The 18,587-nt window shown below is 39.7% G+C and overlaps 2 protein-coding genes across 11 annotated transcripts in view; one reads left to right on the forward strand and one right to left on the reverse strand.

Annotated features, from left to right (window-relative positions):
- AGFG1 (ArfGAP with FG repeats 1) overlaps positions 1–6,231 on the forward strand; it is a 36,083-nt gene extending 29,852 nt beyond the window's left edge. For 6 of the 9 annotated variants that reach the window (XM_032119303.1, XM_032119307.1, XM_032119310.1 and 3 more), the window contains 7 exons: positions 159–339; positions 999–1,078; positions 1,366–1,458; positions 2,816–2,863; positions 4,247–4,405; positions 5,005–5,096; positions 5,470–6,231. In XM_032119303.1, coding sequence (XP_031975194.1) covers positions 159–339; positions 999–1,078; positions 1,366–1,458; positions 2,816–2,863; positions 4,247–4,405; positions 5,005–5,096; positions 5,470–5,529 — 713 coding nt within the window. In that variant the 3' untranslated portion in view covers positions 5,530–6,231. The remainder of the gene's footprint in view (positions 1–158; positions 340–998; positions 1,079–1,365; positions 1,459–2,815; positions 2,864–4,246; positions 4,406–5,004; positions 5,097–5,469) is intronic. The other 3 variants (XM_032119304.1, XM_032119306.1, XM_032119312.1) reach the window with 1 other exon arrangement.
- A 2,682-nt stretch (positions 6,232–8,913) lies between these two features.
- Positions 8,914–18,268, reverse strand: SLC19A3 (solute carrier family 19 member 3). Of its 2 annotated transcripts, none has more exons than XM_032119316.1 (6): positions 18,185–18,268; positions 16,248–16,404; positions 13,493–14,309; positions 11,284–11,476; positions 10,647–10,788; positions 8,914–9,838 (listed from the first exon to the last, which is right to left on the reverse strand). In XM_032119316.1, exons 2-6 carry the CDS (start codon positions 16,395–16,397, stop codon positions 9,716–9,718), a joined length of 1,425 nt encoding a protein of 474 aa, XP_031975207.1. In that variant the 5' UTR covers positions 16,398–16,404; positions 18,185–18,268; the 3' UTR covers positions 8,914–9,715. The 2 variants fall into 2 exon arrangements, with proteins under 2 accessions (XP_031975207.1, XP_031975206.1); XM_032119315.1 differs by having other exon boundaries at positions 16,248–16,419.
- Positions 18,269–18,587: the final 319 nt, after the last annotated feature.

Raw genomic sequence — 18,587 nt, forward strand, 5'->3', positions numbered from 1 at the left:
TAGCTAATGGCTTGTTAAACACTTTTTCTTCTATGCCCTAGTGCATATTTAATTTTTAAGTCTACAACCATCTGTGAACTTTCATTTAGTTCTCTATGTTGGCAGGGCAGAAACTGAAACAATCTTCAGTACTTTGAATCTGCTTTCTTTCTTTCTAGGTGGGAGTGAGCAGGGAAGTGGCTTCAGCACAGCAGTGTCATCAGCAGGCCCTGTGTTGTCAGCCCCCAATCAGTCAAGTGCATCTTCAGACAAGTATGCGGCTCTGGCAGAGCTGGACAGCGTGTTCAGCTCCACGGCCACCTCCAGTAACGCGTACACTGCCACCAGTAACGTCAGCAGGTATGCTGCCAGGGGCTGCTGAGTCCCCACACTGACTGCAGCAACAGCACAGAAGTAGCTTGAAGTCATTTCTCAGATCTGTTATCTAAATGAGAAAGTGTTGAATGAGTTTAGAGGTACTACTGAAACTGCATCTCTTGTTTTAAATAATGGCAGTACTGAGGGATAGCATATTCTCGGAGTACTGTCAGCAGAATGTTCTCTGCACCTTTCTAGTTGTGATATGCTAAACCTGTTAGATGGTAGCACTTTGCTATGCAGAGTACTTGCATACATACTCAAAATCATAGGATCATGCATGAAAAAATTTCAGATACTTTTAGTGCAAATGGTGCCACCCGTTTATTTTCTAGATCACTGAAGTAACAAATACCAAATGCCTGTTAGTGGCTTGGTATTGCAAGTTCCCCTAAGGCTTATGCTTTGCAACCTTTATACTGTTGGCATTAGCTCAGTATTCCTTCTCCTGCTGTTGGTGGAGATGCTCAGCACTAGTGAGAGTGTCTGACCCTGGCATCAGGGAGGTACATTGCATTCTGCAAACTGCACATAAGTGTTCATCCCCTTTCTTTTACATGCCAGCAGTAACTGTAAATTGTATTTAATTATTAAACAAGCAATTCTGACTTCACTGAATGAATTGTATAAATTATTTCCAGCAATGCTTTTGGAACAGTACCTGTGGCTGCTACTGCACAGACACAGCCTGCATCTTCAAGCGTGCCTGCTCCATTTGGAGGTATGTGTTACTAACACCCCTTGGGGACTGTAAGCAAGCAATCTACTGATTTTTAGTTGATAATGCTGTACTTTGATACCACTAATACTGAAGTTAAGAAAGGTACTATCAACAAAAAAATACTGCTATCCAAATAACTGTTTTTAATGTATTTTCTTACAAATTCCTGATCTTTCATGTAATTTTAGGTATTTATGTATCTTTGTATAAAAGCTGTGTAGACTTCGTGTGAGTCAGATTGGCTGTTAGAAAAACACTTATGTAATAAAATGTCTTTAATCTTTCAGCAACACCTTCCACAAATCCATTTGTAGCTGCCCCTGTTGCCCCAGTGGCACCTTCAACAAATCCATTCCAGACCAATAGCCGAGGAGCAACAGGTTAGGAAAAAACCCATTGAGTGTTTGAGAAATTTGCTTTAAAGAATTGCATTGATTCTTTTTTCCTGTATCTGTATAATTTGTTTCTTAAAGATTTTCTGTATTATCTGTCCCTTGTCTATTTGACATGTTGCGTGGTTGCTCAGTGTTGAGGTACAATTCTAGGATTTCAAATGGTGGCCATGAAAAATGTCGAAATGATCTGTTAGTGCTCTACCTATTTGTAGTCTGTGTATCACCAGCTGAGTTTCTTCTAAGACTATAACCTTGGCTTTAGAGCATGCTTTATAGCAGGTAGCCCTAAAATCAGGGATCTTGAAAGCCCTTCTTTTTAATTTCTTTCCTTATTTCAAAGTGCTGAAAGCTCTCAAAACCAAAGAGCTGGAGCCAGAACCAGTAAAGACAAGGCTCTTGGGATGTTAGCTCCTCACCAGTACACTTACTCAGTACATTGGTGTCTCTTTTTTAAAGCATATGTTTAATCTTTACACTCATTTTTTATATTAATTTTCTGTGGGAGGATTCTGTAGAATCATAATTCCATGGGCAAAACTTAATCACTTTTCAAAAAGGCAAACTTGCACTTTAAAACTATGAACTTGGATTTAGATGGCTGCTAGGTTATGCTGATTTTCCTCTCCAGAGCTAAATTTTGACACTTCTATCTGTTAGCTGGACTTCAACAGATGAAAATCTGCTGATATGTGCATTTTGACATTGAGCTGTGGTTTGCTCAGTGATCTAGGTAGGCTGAGTTAAAAACTGAATTGATAAATTTGTGTCTTCTGCTGAAATTCATTCTGTTTGCAGTCCCTTTTGAGACACTATGCAGCTAAACTTGTTCAGATATTTAATGCCCGAATTATTTTAATCTCATTCCTGAGTGGGCTATTTGGATCATCATTAAGAATTTGTAGCATCTTTAGATAAATTTCTTTGTATATGGCAACTTTATCCTTCCACCTTCTGTACAGCTGTCCCTGGCTTGCTGAGGTTCCAAGCCTTTGGCAGCCATCCTGATTCCATACTAGGTGACAGAGATAATGTCTATAAGTAAAATAGGGTTCAGCTCCTTTCATTGTGAGGTGTAAACTTATGGCTTGTCCTTTTATGTTTTCCTCCTGCATGAACTTTGCTATTTAGTACATGGGAGATCTGTTTTGTAGCGCTTATTTCTGATGGTTTTCTTATACTAAGCTGTTGCTGGTCATGCTATTGATGAACTGTTTGGTACATATATGTGTATCTATTTCTCTCTCTCTTTCTCTCTCTTTATATATATATATAACTAAGAAATGTCTGTTCAAGAGTGTATAAATGATTTGACATTATCTGGTCTCTTTGTGGCTTCCATAAGGCCTCTCGGGAGCAATGCACTCTCACATATTTCCTCAGGCTCATTTTGGTAGGTGGCCACATTTGGTATCAAGTTTCTTGTGGCTAATTGTTCTTGCTTGTAAAAGCTTATTGACAGCTATCTGGTTCTCTGCACGAAGAATTGTGGAAGACTTGACTTCTTAAAAATGGAGTGGGTGTGGGTATTTGGCAACTGGGCTGAGGGAGAGAAGAGCATACATAGACTTCCTGTCGAGCAACCGAAACAAAACCATTATTGATATCCTCCATTGTCACCATATAGTGCTAATGAGTGACTGTTGAAGTTTCTGCCAACAATAGTTTGATGCCTTTTGGGATATCCAAAGTCCCCTGGTGATTTTGTTGTGTTTCTGTTTGCTGTTTTAGCCAAGTTTGCTGTCGAGTAGCTTTTCTGCTCACTGTAGCTTGAGAACAGTGTTAGTAATTAGTTTTGTGTGCACCTTGTCAACAGTTTGTCTGTATAATGTCTTGCCCTTGAATACTTTTGGGGTAAATTTTTCAACTGATAATTAAGCTATATTCAATAAATTAATTTTATTAGCTTTTTTAAACAGTTGAGCTTGCATAAAATGTAGCTTGTAATATTTCAAAAGAGAAGTCCTGTTTAACTAGCATAGAATACCTGCTGTCTGTATTTGTACCAAAAATCCTCCTATGTACTTCTCTTTTTGAGAATAACTCCCAAAAGACTGAATAATGGTTTTGTTACTGTACTTTTGCACCTAGTGTGCTTCTATTTATTTGCTGAAGGCATGGGGAAATACCTATGAGCTGTGTGTTCTTTACTTGAAATGTTCAGCAGAGAATCAGATGAAAAGTTTTGGGTTCTTTTTGTTTTAAGTTCTACCTCAACAGTAAGAGGGTTTGCTGCAGGAACTTTGTGTGCCAATAATGTGCATGGTGAGAATTTCCTTAAAGACATTAAAGATGGGATGAAAAAAGGGGATGCATGTATCCCTTTGAATTTTTTTTTTTATGACCTCCTGTAGTGCAGCTTGAAGTAGGAAAATCCTTTCATGCTTTTCTCAGAAGGAGAAAAACAGAGGGGGGCTTGGGCTGTCTGAACCTGCTTGCTTCTTATGTGTACAGACTTCTACCAGAAAAACTGTGGGGAAAACATATGATAACACTGAGAACAAAAAATAATTTCCTCTTCCGAAAGAATATCTGATTGTGCTGGATCTACTAAATTTTAAATAACTCCATTCATTTTTAAAGTGGAAAAGTAAATTACGCACCCAGTTGGTGGTGATCTGAGTGAACAAATCAGTTCAGTGGCTGTAGAAGTTGAACGAAACTTTTGTCCGGTCACAGAGGGCATTAGAAGACTTTTAACATGGCCTTATAGTAATTTGTTCTGTGGAAAAAGTGATTTCTTACAAATAATTGAATGTTATTTTTTGTCTATCAGCAGCAACATTTGGTACTGCATCCATGAGCATGCCGGCAGGATTTGGAACTCCTGCCTCCTACAGTCTTCCTACTAGTTATAGTGGCAACTTCCAGCAGCCCACGTTCCCAGCCCAGGCAGCTTTCCCTCAACAGACTGCTTTTGCTCAGCAGCCAAATGGTAGGTCTGCATGTTTTAGATAATCTTGTCTAAATCAGAAACGTGGAGAAAATGGTCTGTCTATAAGTTGGCAATAATGGGTGGATATTTATTTCTACATGACCTTGATAGTAATGTTGATGAAGGGTTCCCACACTGTTTTGGCTCTGTAGTTAAGCCTCTTGACTTGGCTGTGTGCCATTGTGTAGTGACAAAACTGAAATTTGACCAAAATGTCATACTAAAATGGTAGGTGTTCCCAGGCTTAAAGGGGTTTTAGGCAAGAAGGGCTGTTTTGGAATGTGTGCAACTCATTATTACACTTTCTTGAACTTCATAGAATGCAGGGAAGAGAAAATTGAAAGTATTTTCTCCCTGAATTTATATGATATCATAACATTGAAGAAAGTGCATATGTAGAAATTGGAGATTGATGAGTTACGAACAGTTGAAAAGCTCAACCACGGTGTTTTACGCTTACATTCTTGATAACGTTTAAGTAGGATCAGTCCTGCTGATTCTGCAGTTCAAAATTCCACTTAATTTTGGCTGGGAGCTGCAGCAAAGAATTATTTGAACATTGTTTACCGGTATTAATATTTTTTACTTTTCTTTCCAAGGAGCAGGTTTTGCTGCATTTGGGCAAGCAAAGCCTGTAGTAACTCCTTTTGGACAAGTTGCAGCTGTTGGAGTATCTAGTAACCCTTTTATGGTGAGTTGTTGTATGTCAATGACTTCTGTATGTCCAAAGAATAGTCTGTAACACTTAATTTAGAGATACACAAAGATTTGGGGGTTTTCTTGCTTTTAATAAGGGAAGGCAGCATGTAACTCTCCTAACTGCAGCTCACTATTGTGATGATATGCCATTTGTAAGGATGTTCAGATCAAAGCAGAGGGACTTTTATACATGTGTTCACAGTAGTGTAATTCTAGAGAAGCACCAAAAAACAGACTGTAATATAAAACAGAAGTATTCCCCAGCAGGTTGTTTTCTTTTTTATATATTCTGCATTTATGATTTACAATATGGGAAAAAAAATCTTAAATACTTGCCTTATTTTTCTTCGTTGCTTTTCCCCCAGGCTGGTGCACCAACAGGACAATTTCCAACAGGAAGCTCATCAACCAATCCTTTCTTATAGCCTTATAGACACTTTGCCCAAAAGAACTCTTATGTGGTCACATAACATCTCTGCGCCTCTTGCACTGTTGTCTTGTTTCACTGATATTAGCTTTAAACACAAAAGAAATCTTTAAGAAGTAAAAATAAAAGCCTGCATTGTGTACCTTTAAAAAGTTTTAAAAAGAAAAAAAAAACACCCAACACAAAAAACAAGAAAACCAACCCCCCACCAGGTAATAATGTGCAAAACAGAGGGCTGTGGTAACATCCTTGAACCTGTGAAGTGGCAGGTAAAAAGTAGCGGTATCATGTATATTAAAATTGGCTAATAAGTTATTGCAGATACCACACTCATTATGCTGCAGTACTGTACATATTTTTCTTAGAAAATAGCTATTTGTGCATATCAGTATTTGTAACTTTAACACATTGTTATGTGAAAAATGTTACTGGGGAATAGATCAGCCACTTTAAGGTGCTGTTGTATCTCTTGGAATGAATGAGCTGCATCATTTTAACCATTGGTATTGGAAGTCACGAAGTTAAATTGAAGGTTTGTTCATTTCTCAAAATGTTTTCCTTTCCTAAGAGCTCTTCTATTTATACATGCCTAAATCTCTAATGTTAGAGGGATACCTGTCTGCATAATAAAGCTGATCATGTTTTGCTACAGTTTGCAGGTGAAAAAATAAACATTAGAAAAAACAACTGTGTAGCATTATTTCTGTGCAGTAACATTTATTGGATGAAAACGTACACACTGTGTCTTGTACACAGATGAGGTGTCCAAAGCAATGCGTTTGAAGGTGAGTTAAGCTTAAAATTTTCACATGCCTCACTTGGATATGTTTCTTTGTGTCATTGTGATGAAGCTTGCTGTTCTAGCTCAAGTGAAGGGACCTGTCACACAGAGTGTTAGGCAGGGTTTGGATTATTTGGATAGAGTATCTGTCATGAAGGGCACTGGAAGAACTGTGGAGGGTAGTTATTGGAGAGAAGGTTTGCAGCAAAAGACACCTTATTATGGGTAACTAATGACAGGCTGAATGACTAATGAACAAGCCTTAGTTATGGTCTGAACAGAATGTGTAAGAGCAGGCCAAGGTATCACAGATGTAATAGCACTCTCTTTATTAAAAACTGATACATATCAGTAAGAGCTCTTGTGGAATATTAGATTTGTCTTTTTTTTTTTTTTTAATTTACAGAAATATTTCCTGCCATACTAGAGTGAAATTTGTAGAGGGAAAAATGTCTGGCTTGTCTTCTCTGTAACAGTACTAAGGTTCAAGAAAAATATAACTGGATCAAAGTAATTGGTTATGGTGTTTTAAATAGAGATAATTTGGGTCAAGTTCAAGTGTAATACTGGAATTAAGCAAATAATGTAAATATATTGTGAATACATAAACTGCAAGCTTAAAGGCTTGTGACCAGCTGGAGAATAAAATTCTAACAGTTTTCAGGACAACAGGAATAAATAAGGTGAGATTGATTTTTTTTTTTTTTTTTTTGAAAAAGGATGTGCAAGTCCATTTGAGATAAACACAAAAATTCTTCAAGGTAAGACATTTCACTTGTAATTGACTGCCTGAATGTTAGATAGGTTTTTCTAGGGCATCTAAAAGGCTTGACCTCTGCTTGTAAAAACATTTATGGTAATACTTTTGACTTCTGTTGACTGCCTACAGGGGTTGTAATTTCTTTTTGTTTGTTTGTTTTTGTTTTTTTAACTTTGGAGATCCCAAGCAGGATACAGGCAGCTCATAAAACAAGCTGCCTGTAGCAGCTTTCCATACTTAAATGTCTGTTTTTGTCCTGTTGGCATATTTAAAATAGACTTGAAGTCTCTCTTTTGTGTCTGATGGAGACTGCTGGACAGAGTGTGGTGTACAGTTTAGTTCCCAACATTCTCTGGGGAATTCACTAAACAAATCCCCAGCAACTGGAGGTTTGCAGGGTATTAGTGGTGCAATTACTCTCACCACTGTATTTTAGCACAGTGTAAATATTGGTAATTTTTCCCTGTTTACCAACCTTGGCTGTTCCAGATAGTAACAGGTAAATGCAGTGGAGAGTGGGCAGCTGCAAGGGTTCAGCAGGGCTTGTGGAACATTTAAAAATGTTTAGTGCAGAGAACTGGACCAAATCAAAGAGATATCTTGTCAATGAGATGAGCAGTGCACAAGAGCAACAATTCTGTGCCCTCTTCACTTATATTGGTGGAAATTAGACTTTGGGCAAGGGCTAATGAGATCAGCATCTATAGAAATTGTTCTAATCCAAATATTACCTCTGAGATACTGAAATTGATTGAGGTATGCAAGGCACATAGTTTAGAATATGCCGTAGAAGTAGTGGAATACCATTTTTCATAATGGAGTTAAATGCGGATAAAATGCAACTTTTACTATGCACAAGCACACCTCTTTAGTCTGTGTTCACTAATTTTATGCTTGTCAAATTCCAGATAAGTAGCTGAAGGAGATCTTGTATTGTTTTGAGTCTTCTGTATATTGACCATAAACTGACACCATAGGTGCTTTGTTGATTAGGTTTTAAAAATAGCTTTATTTACAAAATGAATTATTGACCCCTGATATTTAAATGTTTTTATCTTGGAAATCTCTCTAGTTGTTCCCACAATTGTCTGTGCAAATAGCGTAGTTGCTTAAAAGCTGTATTTTTAGGCTTTAGCATCAAAGCACTTCACTCGATAACTTTAGGCCTCTTATACAGAAATTAATATGGAGACCTCCTAGATTAGACGTTAATACTAAAACATCAGCTGTTAAAGTGTAAGAAGATGCTATACTTGCAGGAACATCCTGAGTTCTGTAAAGCATGTGTGATGTCCCGGTACTGCAGTTCAAAATTCAATGCAAACATCCAAGCACCAAAACAATTGAAACAAATTGCTGAAGCAAAAAATAATTTAAAACCCCCCAAATTTAGTTGGAATTCCTGGAAGTATTAAGTACAATGCAAGTATTCTGCTGTCTTGAAGGGAAAACTTACTGGGACATAAAGGCAAGCTCAAGTAGCTTTTGGAAGTATGTTCTGAAAGAATTGATGATTTACCCTGTGAGATTAATTGGGTGAGTTAATTCTGAGTCTTGACAAATCTCTAAGTTGGGATAAAGGAACAGTGGGATTTAACTGCTGTCTGATGCACTTGGGTATAAAGTAGACCTTATTGAACAGCTGGAAGAACATTCCCTAATTAACTTTAGTCATATTTAAACTTTGAGTCATGTTATTAAAGACTACTCTGTACAGCATTTAAAGTGTCTCCCCACGAAGAAATAAGTTAGTTTAGGAGGTTCTTTGCTTCCCAAGATAAGTGTGTGTGGGTCATGGCAGTTGTCAGACGTGTAATGCATACGCTTATCAAGACAAACACTCAAAGAGAAGGTCGGTGTGTTTTATTCATTCATCTTCAACAAACTCACAGAAAAGCTGTCACTGCATCAGTAGCAGTTAATCTGTATGTAATGACATGTTTTCCTTACAGTCCTGTGACTTCACATTTCTGAGCAGTGCATTGTCTGTGTGGAATCAAAATGCCTGCATTTGGCCATTGATAAATTAAACTGACAGTATTGCTGTACTATATTACATGGTAGTAATCCATCACTGATCATACAGAAGTAGCATTTTTTGGAAAAAAAATATGGTTTAGGTATTTGTTAACTTGCTTAAAAAGTGTATGTCACAACTTCCAGTTGGAAAAGTGTTAAGTTTTCCCAAGGCCTCTCTGACAAGCTTTCCAACAGGTCATTGCCTGGTACAACTGCTGCATTAGATTCCCTGGGCATGTCTGAAGGTCTTAGGTCAGTAACTAAATTGCTTTAAATTGAAATACTCAATAGAAGGGAAGGTCCCAAGGTTGTTCTTTAAGTTCCTCTGGTGTGAGGTTCAGGCATCTGTATGTACTTGTGCTTGCTGAGCATTAATAGAAGTTTGTGTCAGATCACTAAACTTGAATTAAAAGACTGAGGAGTGTTTGTATTAAACTGCTGAAGAAGAAAATGGACCAAGTGGATCATCCTGTTGACAGAGCTCTCTGTGCAGTAGGCTCATAAACAGCCTGCCTCAACCTGGACCAGTTTTGGTTGATTGAACGTTACATTTCTCCTAATTTGTTGTTCAGATGATGGAGCCTTCTACCCCACTGCTTGTAACCATTGTTTTTGTCTCGGTTGTTAATGGGTAGTGCTTTCAGCAGCCACAGTTGTATTTCTGCATTTGATGGAGATAATGGTGTACATGCTTCTGATCAGGAAAATTCCAGCAATGACTGTGAAGTAGCTGCCATAAATGAGAAACTGGGAAAAGGAGGTGGGGAAGGAAGAGAAAAGTTATTATCTAATAGCAAAAGCAGTTTTTTACTCTAAGGGGTGTCTCTCCATTGCTGTATTCCCTTCCGTCACGTGTGCCTAGAATGACCCCATTTTGAAAGGACTCAAGAAGTCTGGACTGCTTGACTTGACACTATAGGAACTCTGTGGTTATAAAAGGGGGAGATAGTGTTCTGTTATGTATTTCCCTTCCCCACCTCAGTAAGAGAGGAAAGCTGTCCTGCACTTACTTTGTCTCTTCTCTCAAAACATGAAAGCTAGAGACTTAGACTCATTCACTGTCTACGTTTAAACTAATTTTAGAAATTCAGCTGGGAATTTTGAGGAGGTAATTTTCAGAATCACAGTAACTTTAAGGTGCATCCACTGGAGCTATGTAACTTAGAATTATCCTAGTAGTAGACCCATAGATTGCCTTTTAGCTTGCTTCCTTCTTTGGGTTAGGGTATTTTGACTAAAAACTTGTGAACTTTCACAACTTTCACTTGTGAACTCTTTCATTTAAAGAATGCCCAGAGTAGTAGGTGGTCACCTTTCCCCCCTGTTCTGTGAACATATTCATAGAGTATTTTCTAGTCATCCCAGTATTGGGAGGTCTAGGGGACAAGCAAGCTGTAGTAGTTCACACCAGTTCACTTTAAATGAACCTTTTTCCAAGTGAGTAACTGTCCTGAGCCTTCCACCTGAGCTTGCACATTACCAAAGGCTAATCTTGGACTAGAACTTGCTATCAAAGGAGAGCAGGGCAACAAAGCAGTGGGACTCAGTGGCTTACCTGAGTGGTGATATCCAGTCCCAGACCTCTTGAGTCTACTACAACAATAGTTAAAATGGTCTGAATCACCAGTGCAACAAAGTTGTTGAAGCCAAACATCAAGGCATAACGCTCCATGCTGAGGTTGACAGCAATCTGAAACCTGACAATGAATGCACAGGTTCACAAAACGACAGAGAACAAGGATGGATGGATGCACTTTACTTACAGGAGCACTTAAATGTGCAAAGTGCACTCTTCAAAGGACAAGGTCACTTCAGCCTTGGCTATTAAGCTTTAACAACTTCATTTTGGCAGAAATTCCTTGGTTTTTTCTGGCTTTGTGACTTTGGTGCATCCTATTTACCCTTGATTTGAATGGGTATTTTTGCTAAATGCCTGTTCATTAGGTCCCTTAGAGAATACTCATACATTGATCATTGAACAGCCAAGTGCAGAAGCTACCTTGTTCTGACTTGGAGTGTACTATGGTAATGGTTAGGTTATATAATTTTAACCAGTTTTATACAGGCTAGAAACAATATATGCTGCTGTCATAACCTATTTAAATTTATATCTAGGGCAATGTCCAGTAAAATTTTGATTTAAAAAATTGATTTAAATCAGTTTAGTTAGAACATTTGTGTGTTGTACTTACGTTGCTATTGTTATAAGGAGCATATAACAAGCTTTAAATGCAAGGTAACCAGCATAACATGCCCAGATGTTATCAGTGAAGTGCATGAGAAGCAGAGAACCAGCATCCAGTACAGAGAAAATTGCCAGAGCCAGTTCTCCAGTGAGATCCCAGTTTACTTTGACATATCCAACTGCCATGGATGTTGCTGAACCTAAAAATTGAGAAGTAGTAATTAAAAGTCAGAAACATTATCTTTGAGAGCATAACTGTCATTGGGTCATGCCAGGAGCTCTTCAGTCTTGGTCATAGTGGGCTTTGGTAATGGTGTGGATTGTATTTCCTGCTAGTGGTGTGGGAGTCTTCCATTAGTTTGGATGTTTTCCTCCTTGCTTAGACCTTTCACTGACTGAAGTGCTCTGGGAAAGTTTCTCATGCCTGGGGCTGGAGGCTGCAATGCACAATGTATTGTTGTTGCTCCGTTTTTGGACAACTATGAGCAAAGAGAAGAACAATCTCACCAAGCATTTTCTGCCAAAATATGCATAATGAGTTTAGTTACTTCATGTAAAGTTCTTCATGGAATGAAAATCTGTAGCACCTCATGCTTGCTTTTTTATTGAAGTGTCTTTTCCGTTTCTGGTGCAAAGCCTCATGAACTGCATTTGTCAATGCCTTACTGACCATTACATGTAGCAAAACCCTTACTCGAGTCTATTACAGTGTAACAAACCCTATGTTCTCAGGCAGGCTAGCACAAAAACTGGACTTTGTTTGCTGGTTGTATGTGCTCTTCATCAGAATTCCAAAAATTGGAGCAAACCAACCCCTTTGGTCCATCCCTGCTATGAGCAGTGGTTCCCAGCGCTGTGAGTGCCTTCTCTATTCTGAAATTGTGTCAAGCACCAGAGGGTGTAAATGCAAGAAAGCCTCTGGGAACACTACTCAAAGCAGTAGTCAGAAGATGTTCTGGAGTAGCTTCAGTAAAATTAATTTTCGTGCTGATTGCAGGGAGGAAAAATAAACTGACAACTCCCTGCGGAAGTGTGGGATACAACTCCTGGAATGAAGGGGGAGACAGCTGTGTAAATGGGAGCTCAAAAACGAGGCTGTATTTGTGCTGCACAGCTATGTAAATGAAGTTTTACTTTACCCGTATCCATCTCTCTGTGGCTAAAGAGAAATAGAATTTGGGTGGACCAGATAACTCACGAGTGGCAAAATGGCTGAGGTTGGAAGAGAGATGGAGATCACCTGGCCCTGCTAAAAGCTGAGTCTTAGCTTTTACAGCTAAAGGAAGCTGCTCAGAGTGGTGTCTAGGTTTTGACTAGGATGGAGAGTCCACACCTCTGGCCAACCTGTTCCTGTTTTAAATCATGCTTGAATAAAAATGTTCTATGTTTAAGTGGAACTTTACTTGATTTTTTGCCCCTTGGCTCTTGTCCTGTCACTGGGCACCACTGGTAAGAGCCTGGTTCCGTCCTCTTTGCTCCTCCCCTTCAGGTCTCTATGCACATTAATAAGATTCCTTCTTTTTCAAGGCTAAACAATTACAGTGCTCTCAGCCTTGTCGTATTGCAGAAATGGTTTCATAGAATATTCTGAGTTGGAAGTGACCCACAAGGGTCACTTCACAAGGATCATCTAGTTGAACTCTCAAGTGAATGGGCCATAAAGAGATTGAACCCACAACCTTGGTTGTGGTAAACTTGCCAATCAGGATATAGATGTAGTCACAGAATATTTGTTGAGGGGTACTTAGACTAGAGTGATTTTTAATCCACTGTCTAAATAGACCATTTCACTGTCTGTTCTGAGTTGTACTTAGAGCAGTGTATCTGCTAATATGTTCTTTTATTTCTTAAACCAGCCAGACTGAGGTGTATTTAAGTGAGGAACACGTAAGATGTCATTGCACAGGGATTTGACGTGCTTACTTGGGGTTAAATTCATAGTCTAAACAGAGCTGTGAACTTAAAACTCTTAAAACATTTTGGCAGAATGAGGCTCCTCTAAGAAGGAAAAGCTTAGTTATAGATGTTTTTTAAGATTATTTTTGAAGAGCCCACTGATAAAGTTTACTATAAAATCATGCTTTGAACACTGTTTGGGTTTATCTCTCACAGTCTGTTTACTTTGGTCCTCATAGGAGATGGAAAGGCACCAAAGACATTGCTGAGGAATCCCTCAGCACAGGATGGGTTACAAGTACCTGCTAATGATTGCTTACTCAGAAACGTTGCTATTGCTTCGACAGCTCCGTTGTACACTGCGGAGCTGTGGGACGGGGCTCGGAAGTCCCACAGCACCTGGACATAATTCACGACCTGGTTAAAGCCGGCCGTGGCCAGAGCCCACCACAGGGACCAGTAGAGGAGTTTGCGGGAGCTGTAGCAATCCCTCAGGTCCTTGGCCAGCTGCAGCAGCACGCTGAGCATGTGACTGTGAGGCCTGGCATTCCCAGCCTGGGGCTGGGGGGTCAGGCCCCTGGCAGCAGGGTTGGGGCTCTTTTCCTCTTGGCAGCTCGAGGGCCTGTGGGAACCGCCTGCAGCCACCCCTTTATCAGCCCCTGGGAGAGGCTCAGAGGTGTCTTTCCTGTGGAAGAACATGCTCCTCTGAGGCATGGGCAGGAAGAATGAGCACAGGAATGCCAGGGACACGGAAGCCAAGGTGATGGCGTTGAGGTGGAAGTAGGAGACGTGTGCTAAGGACACCAGCAGCTGTCCCAGCACAGCGGCCACGGTGGCTGCCACCAGAGTGACACTCCTGCAGTAGCTGGTGACCCTCTGGTAGTGCTGGGTGCTGACCACGCTGTAGATGTAGGCATAATAGGCCACCTCAGTGGCTGTCACCATGCCATAGAAGAATTCCACCACCTGCATGGCCATGACTCCATGTGCAAAGAGCAGCAGGAGCCACGTGATGATGAGGCTGATGCCCTGCAGGAGGAGGACGGGCTTGTAGCGCACATAGTCTGTGAGCAGGAACACTGGGAAAAGGAGAGCAAGGTAGGAGTATGTCCAAACTGGGAAAATCTGGTTGGTAACCTAGAACAGAATAAAAGAGGAAATACTAAACAAAACACAATCCCAATCCCCTAAACCTTTAAAATATCCTTTCTGATGGGTTTTGATGGTGTTATTGCTGGAACGACATAGTTGTGATGAAAGGTAACATTGAATTGTGTGAACAGTACAGGTTTAAACTGCCTTAAGTTACAAGACTGTGACTGCTATGTAAGGGGCCAAGACAGTGATGCTATGCTCCACTAAAGAAACACGTAGATTGGCTTAAAAATTAATTCTAGTAAAGGCCTATGAAGAAGGCAGGTTTTGATGTGCAGCTGTTTAAAGCAATTGTAACTTTGTGTCAGAGGTAAATCTCTCTAGTTTCAAATCCTATTCCCTACAGCAGCTGAAAATGAAGGCTGGTTTTGTTTTAACTTTTTATGTGACTCATTGTATACCTTTGGTCACCTCTTTCCCTTATTAGGTTTAGGAAAAAGAAAAAAAAGCATGTGTCCCTTACAATGGGGGAACTGGAACGGCACATAGTGTATAGCTGCCACTGTGTTGCTGCACCTTCTATGTTTTTTTCCAATTTAAGAAATATGGAAGTCTTTCAATATGTTTACATTGGACTTCAATACATAGATGCCCTGTAAAGAAATTCTTTCTCTTTTTCTAAAACTGTTTTGCATTTGGTTTGGAAGGTGCTGTTTGTGGTCACCACTAAAGCTCAGTGCTTGCCTGGGCAGTTTGGGCACACCTGGGGCACGTATCCATCTTTTAGATGCACATCACAAAGGGACCTTTTTCTGTGACTCTGAGCTGCCTGTTTTGGGGGATGTCTTGCCCAGTAATTGTGGGGCCTGCTGGGATTTCTATTCCTGATCTCTCGTTCGCTGCTTAAGTAATTAGACTAGAAAGGAACTGTGTCAAATGCTGGAGGAATGCTTTTTCCTTCAGTGTACTGGAGGGAGTTGCATGGTGAGCAGCAGGTTCACTGTATCTTTCTGTGTGACTTCTTTTGTTTCTCTGAATTTAGAATTGCCTCATGGAATTAACTCACTGGACGTGAGTTTGGCTGAAAGAGACAGTATCTGTACTATGCTTGGTTTTGAGTTAAGGATTCTTGCTGAAATCAGAATTAAGGCATTCTATGATGCTATCGGTATGCTTTATATAAGAAATAATGCTTGCCTTTGTGGTTAAAAAAATAATAATAAAAAGGAGGAGAAAAAAAACTCCCTGACAACCTAAACCACAAATACCTTTTTTCAGCAGAAACCTTGGGTTCACAGAGTGCTGGTAGATTCTGCCTTAACATTTGCTACTACACATCAGGAATGACTGTGCTTCATATTAGCTGTATGTGGGTGTAGCAAGCTTGTGTTTTCTAATTTTACTGTTAGCTCCATGACTCAGCCACGTGTTAACCATGTCCCCTTTTGTTGGAAGGTATACTCCTGAAGCAGCCAGTGCTGAACGCAGGAGCACAGCAAGGAAACTTGCAGTGCATGCTTTTTTTAAAAAACCCCAATTTTTCTGAATGTGAACCTGACCTCTGCAGGTTAATGAATGTGTAAAATGTAGGAAATGTAGGAAATAAGCTTTACAGCTCATAAGGGGAAGGCTGCTTAGCTTTCTTATGATTTGAAATCAATGTGTTGCTGTCAGTGTAATCAATTCCATGGTAAGTATAAATAAATGTCAGTGTTACCCCTCCTCTGGGGTGGAGAGAGGAACTAGCTGACCTGATTTTGCCAAAAATATCAACTACCAAAGGGCTTTCAAAATCCTAAGAATATAGGGACTTTAAAGTTCGGACCTCCTGCCAAAGAGGTGACTCCTTACTCTTTTCCAGAAGCATCTTAAATACGAGTCTCTAGATAAAATATTCACACTTCATCTTCCCTTCAGTTACTGCTGTAAGGCCTAATGCTTTAAGCATTTTAGTTACTGCTTAAGAGAATAGTTCCACACCTCTTCAATCGTTAGGTTTTTGTCTGGTCCCGTTAGATAGGGGGTGAGAAAAGATTCTGATGGCCTCATTGTGGTGAAAAATCCATTTGCACAGATGATCACTGTGGGATAAATCCAGCTGCGGCTTACAGCTCCCTTCCAGCAATCCATAGTCTACCTGAAAAAAAAAAAGCTGGCAAAGGAATGAATAGACGCTCTTCACAGTTGGTAAAAATTCATTTTCAAGTCTACTTTTTAACTAAACCTACACCCCCCACCTCGCCTAAGCCATAACCACCACTGAGGGCTGTGGTGGTGGCATCCAGTGTAACTGGACTTCAGGGGATGGGTGGCAGTGTGACAGCCAAGGGCTGCCTGCAGAAGTGACTCATGTGTCTGGCTGGTGTGCAGATGTAACCAAACCACTTATCTCAAGCTCTCCTGCACTGTGCTGCACATCTGGATCTCTTCTTAGGGAGATCTCACAGTTACTCCTGAGGCTGAGATTCTATGCTGCAGCACGTTCTTGGTAAATGAGTGTGCTCAGCCTTGAAATCTTGGCTAAGTCATAGAAAGAATTTATTGCACATATTGCATAATCCTTTAGACAGAAGCAGTTGACCAAATCTGAGACTAGGAGTGGGTCTAAAATGCACCTAGGCTCCTCTCTGAGAGGAGTTTAGAACTCACTGACTTCATGGGAGGGTCTCTCTCACAGTTTTACCTGATCTGTCTTCTCTGCATTAAGTCAAGCACACCTTCCTGTTGAGTCTTGTTAAACCACTGTCACATTTACCACTGAACTTTGTTACATCAATAAAGGCCATTCTTGCTTCTATCTTGTGAGTGAAGTCCATGGGTTCAGCTGTGCCACGTGCCTAAGCCAATATTCTTCTCACTGAACCTGCCTGGGACCACAGCTGCAGTTTGTAAATGAGCAACTGGGATCAAGGTGCATTGGCCCTGGTAAACTCTGTATTGTCTGTCAAAGGTTGTTCTTAGTGATGTGCTTAGGGCTGAGTGGCTGTGCTGTAGCAGGAGAATAAAGTTCTATTGCAATCTCATTTCTGAATAAATGAGTGGGTGAACTGTGAGATTAAAGCTCATTCTGTGTGCTCAAGGAAGTTTTTCTGTTGATCTGGAGCCTGAGTACTCAGTGACACGATGACAGTGCAAATGTTCTTGATGGCAATAAAAGCCATCAGGCAGCTCAACCCATTGTGAGCTCAATTTCTTCAAAATGCTTTAATACTCATCATATTTCTTGCACTCCAGTCATTGGAGAGGGTAAAGAAAGATGCAGAAACTATCCACTCATGATACCTTCTCAGACTTAGAAATACTGACTTCACTACTGGAAGTGATGACCAAAAGGAAAAGCAGACTTGCTTCTTCACTGTAGTTGACAGCAAAAAGAAGTCTAAAGAGAATTGGTTTTCTAAGTTTATTTTACTTGTTTTGTATTAAAAAGTCAATTTCCCTGATCCTGAAAACAAGTGAAACAATGTTTTCATTTATAAGCGATTGAAAGCAAAGCACCAGCTGATGCTTAATCATACTGTTACAAGCTGTTTAAGTTGTTGAATTCCATTCTATAGCAGGCACTTTTCCAAAAGTGCTTTTACTTGTACTGTAAGATTGTATTCATTAAAACTTAGCATAAATTTTATGTTATAAAGACAATATTTCTGTGATCTCAGAGGAATGTTAGAAAAAAGCAGTCCTAACCTTGAAACATGATTTAAAAAAATTATCTCTGTCATCTTTCTCTTACAAATAATTGTAAATAAAATATAGCCTCTAGTATCTTTAACTCAAGACCTGATTTGAAATGTTTTGATAAAAATTAAACCTTGGGCTGATCAATAACATCTGCATAAATCTTGCATTACCTCCAAATGCACTGAGCAAGTGAGTAGCCAGCATACTCCCAACTAACTCCAAAGGTGATGAATTACCTGTCAAAGCTGTGGCTGTGGTGCATTTCCTATGGATTCAGGTGCAGTTCTTCCTAGGATGACTTTGTCTTGCAGAGAAGTCAGAAACCACCCTTTAGAGTTGGTGGTAATCAGAAATTCCTGTAACTGTTTTTTCAGAAAGTTCTTTCTAAACTTTATAAAATGTTACCAGAATTTAAATAATAATAATAACTTGTCATAGCTGTTCTTCTTGCAGAACTTGTCCATGAAGATTGCAGGGAAAGCATTCTTTACAGGTTTTGTCAGCGAACTGAGTTCTGTTTTTAGGATAAAACTATAAGACTCATGGAAGCTAATGATTAATAAAACTTGTGACCAGAAAGCAATCAATGATTGCATTCTTTGTTAATAAATACCTTTAAAAGCTCTGGTCTCTGATTCA

The sequence above is a fragment of the Corvus moneduloides genome, chromosome 10 (assembly GCF_009650955.1).
Source record: "Corvus moneduloides isolate bCorMon1 chromosome 10, bCorMon1.pri, whole genome shotgun sequence".
In the NCBI taxonomy this organism is placed as follows: domain Eukaryota; kingdom Metazoa; phylum Chordata; class Aves; order Passeriformes; family Corvidae; genus Corvus; species Corvus moneduloides.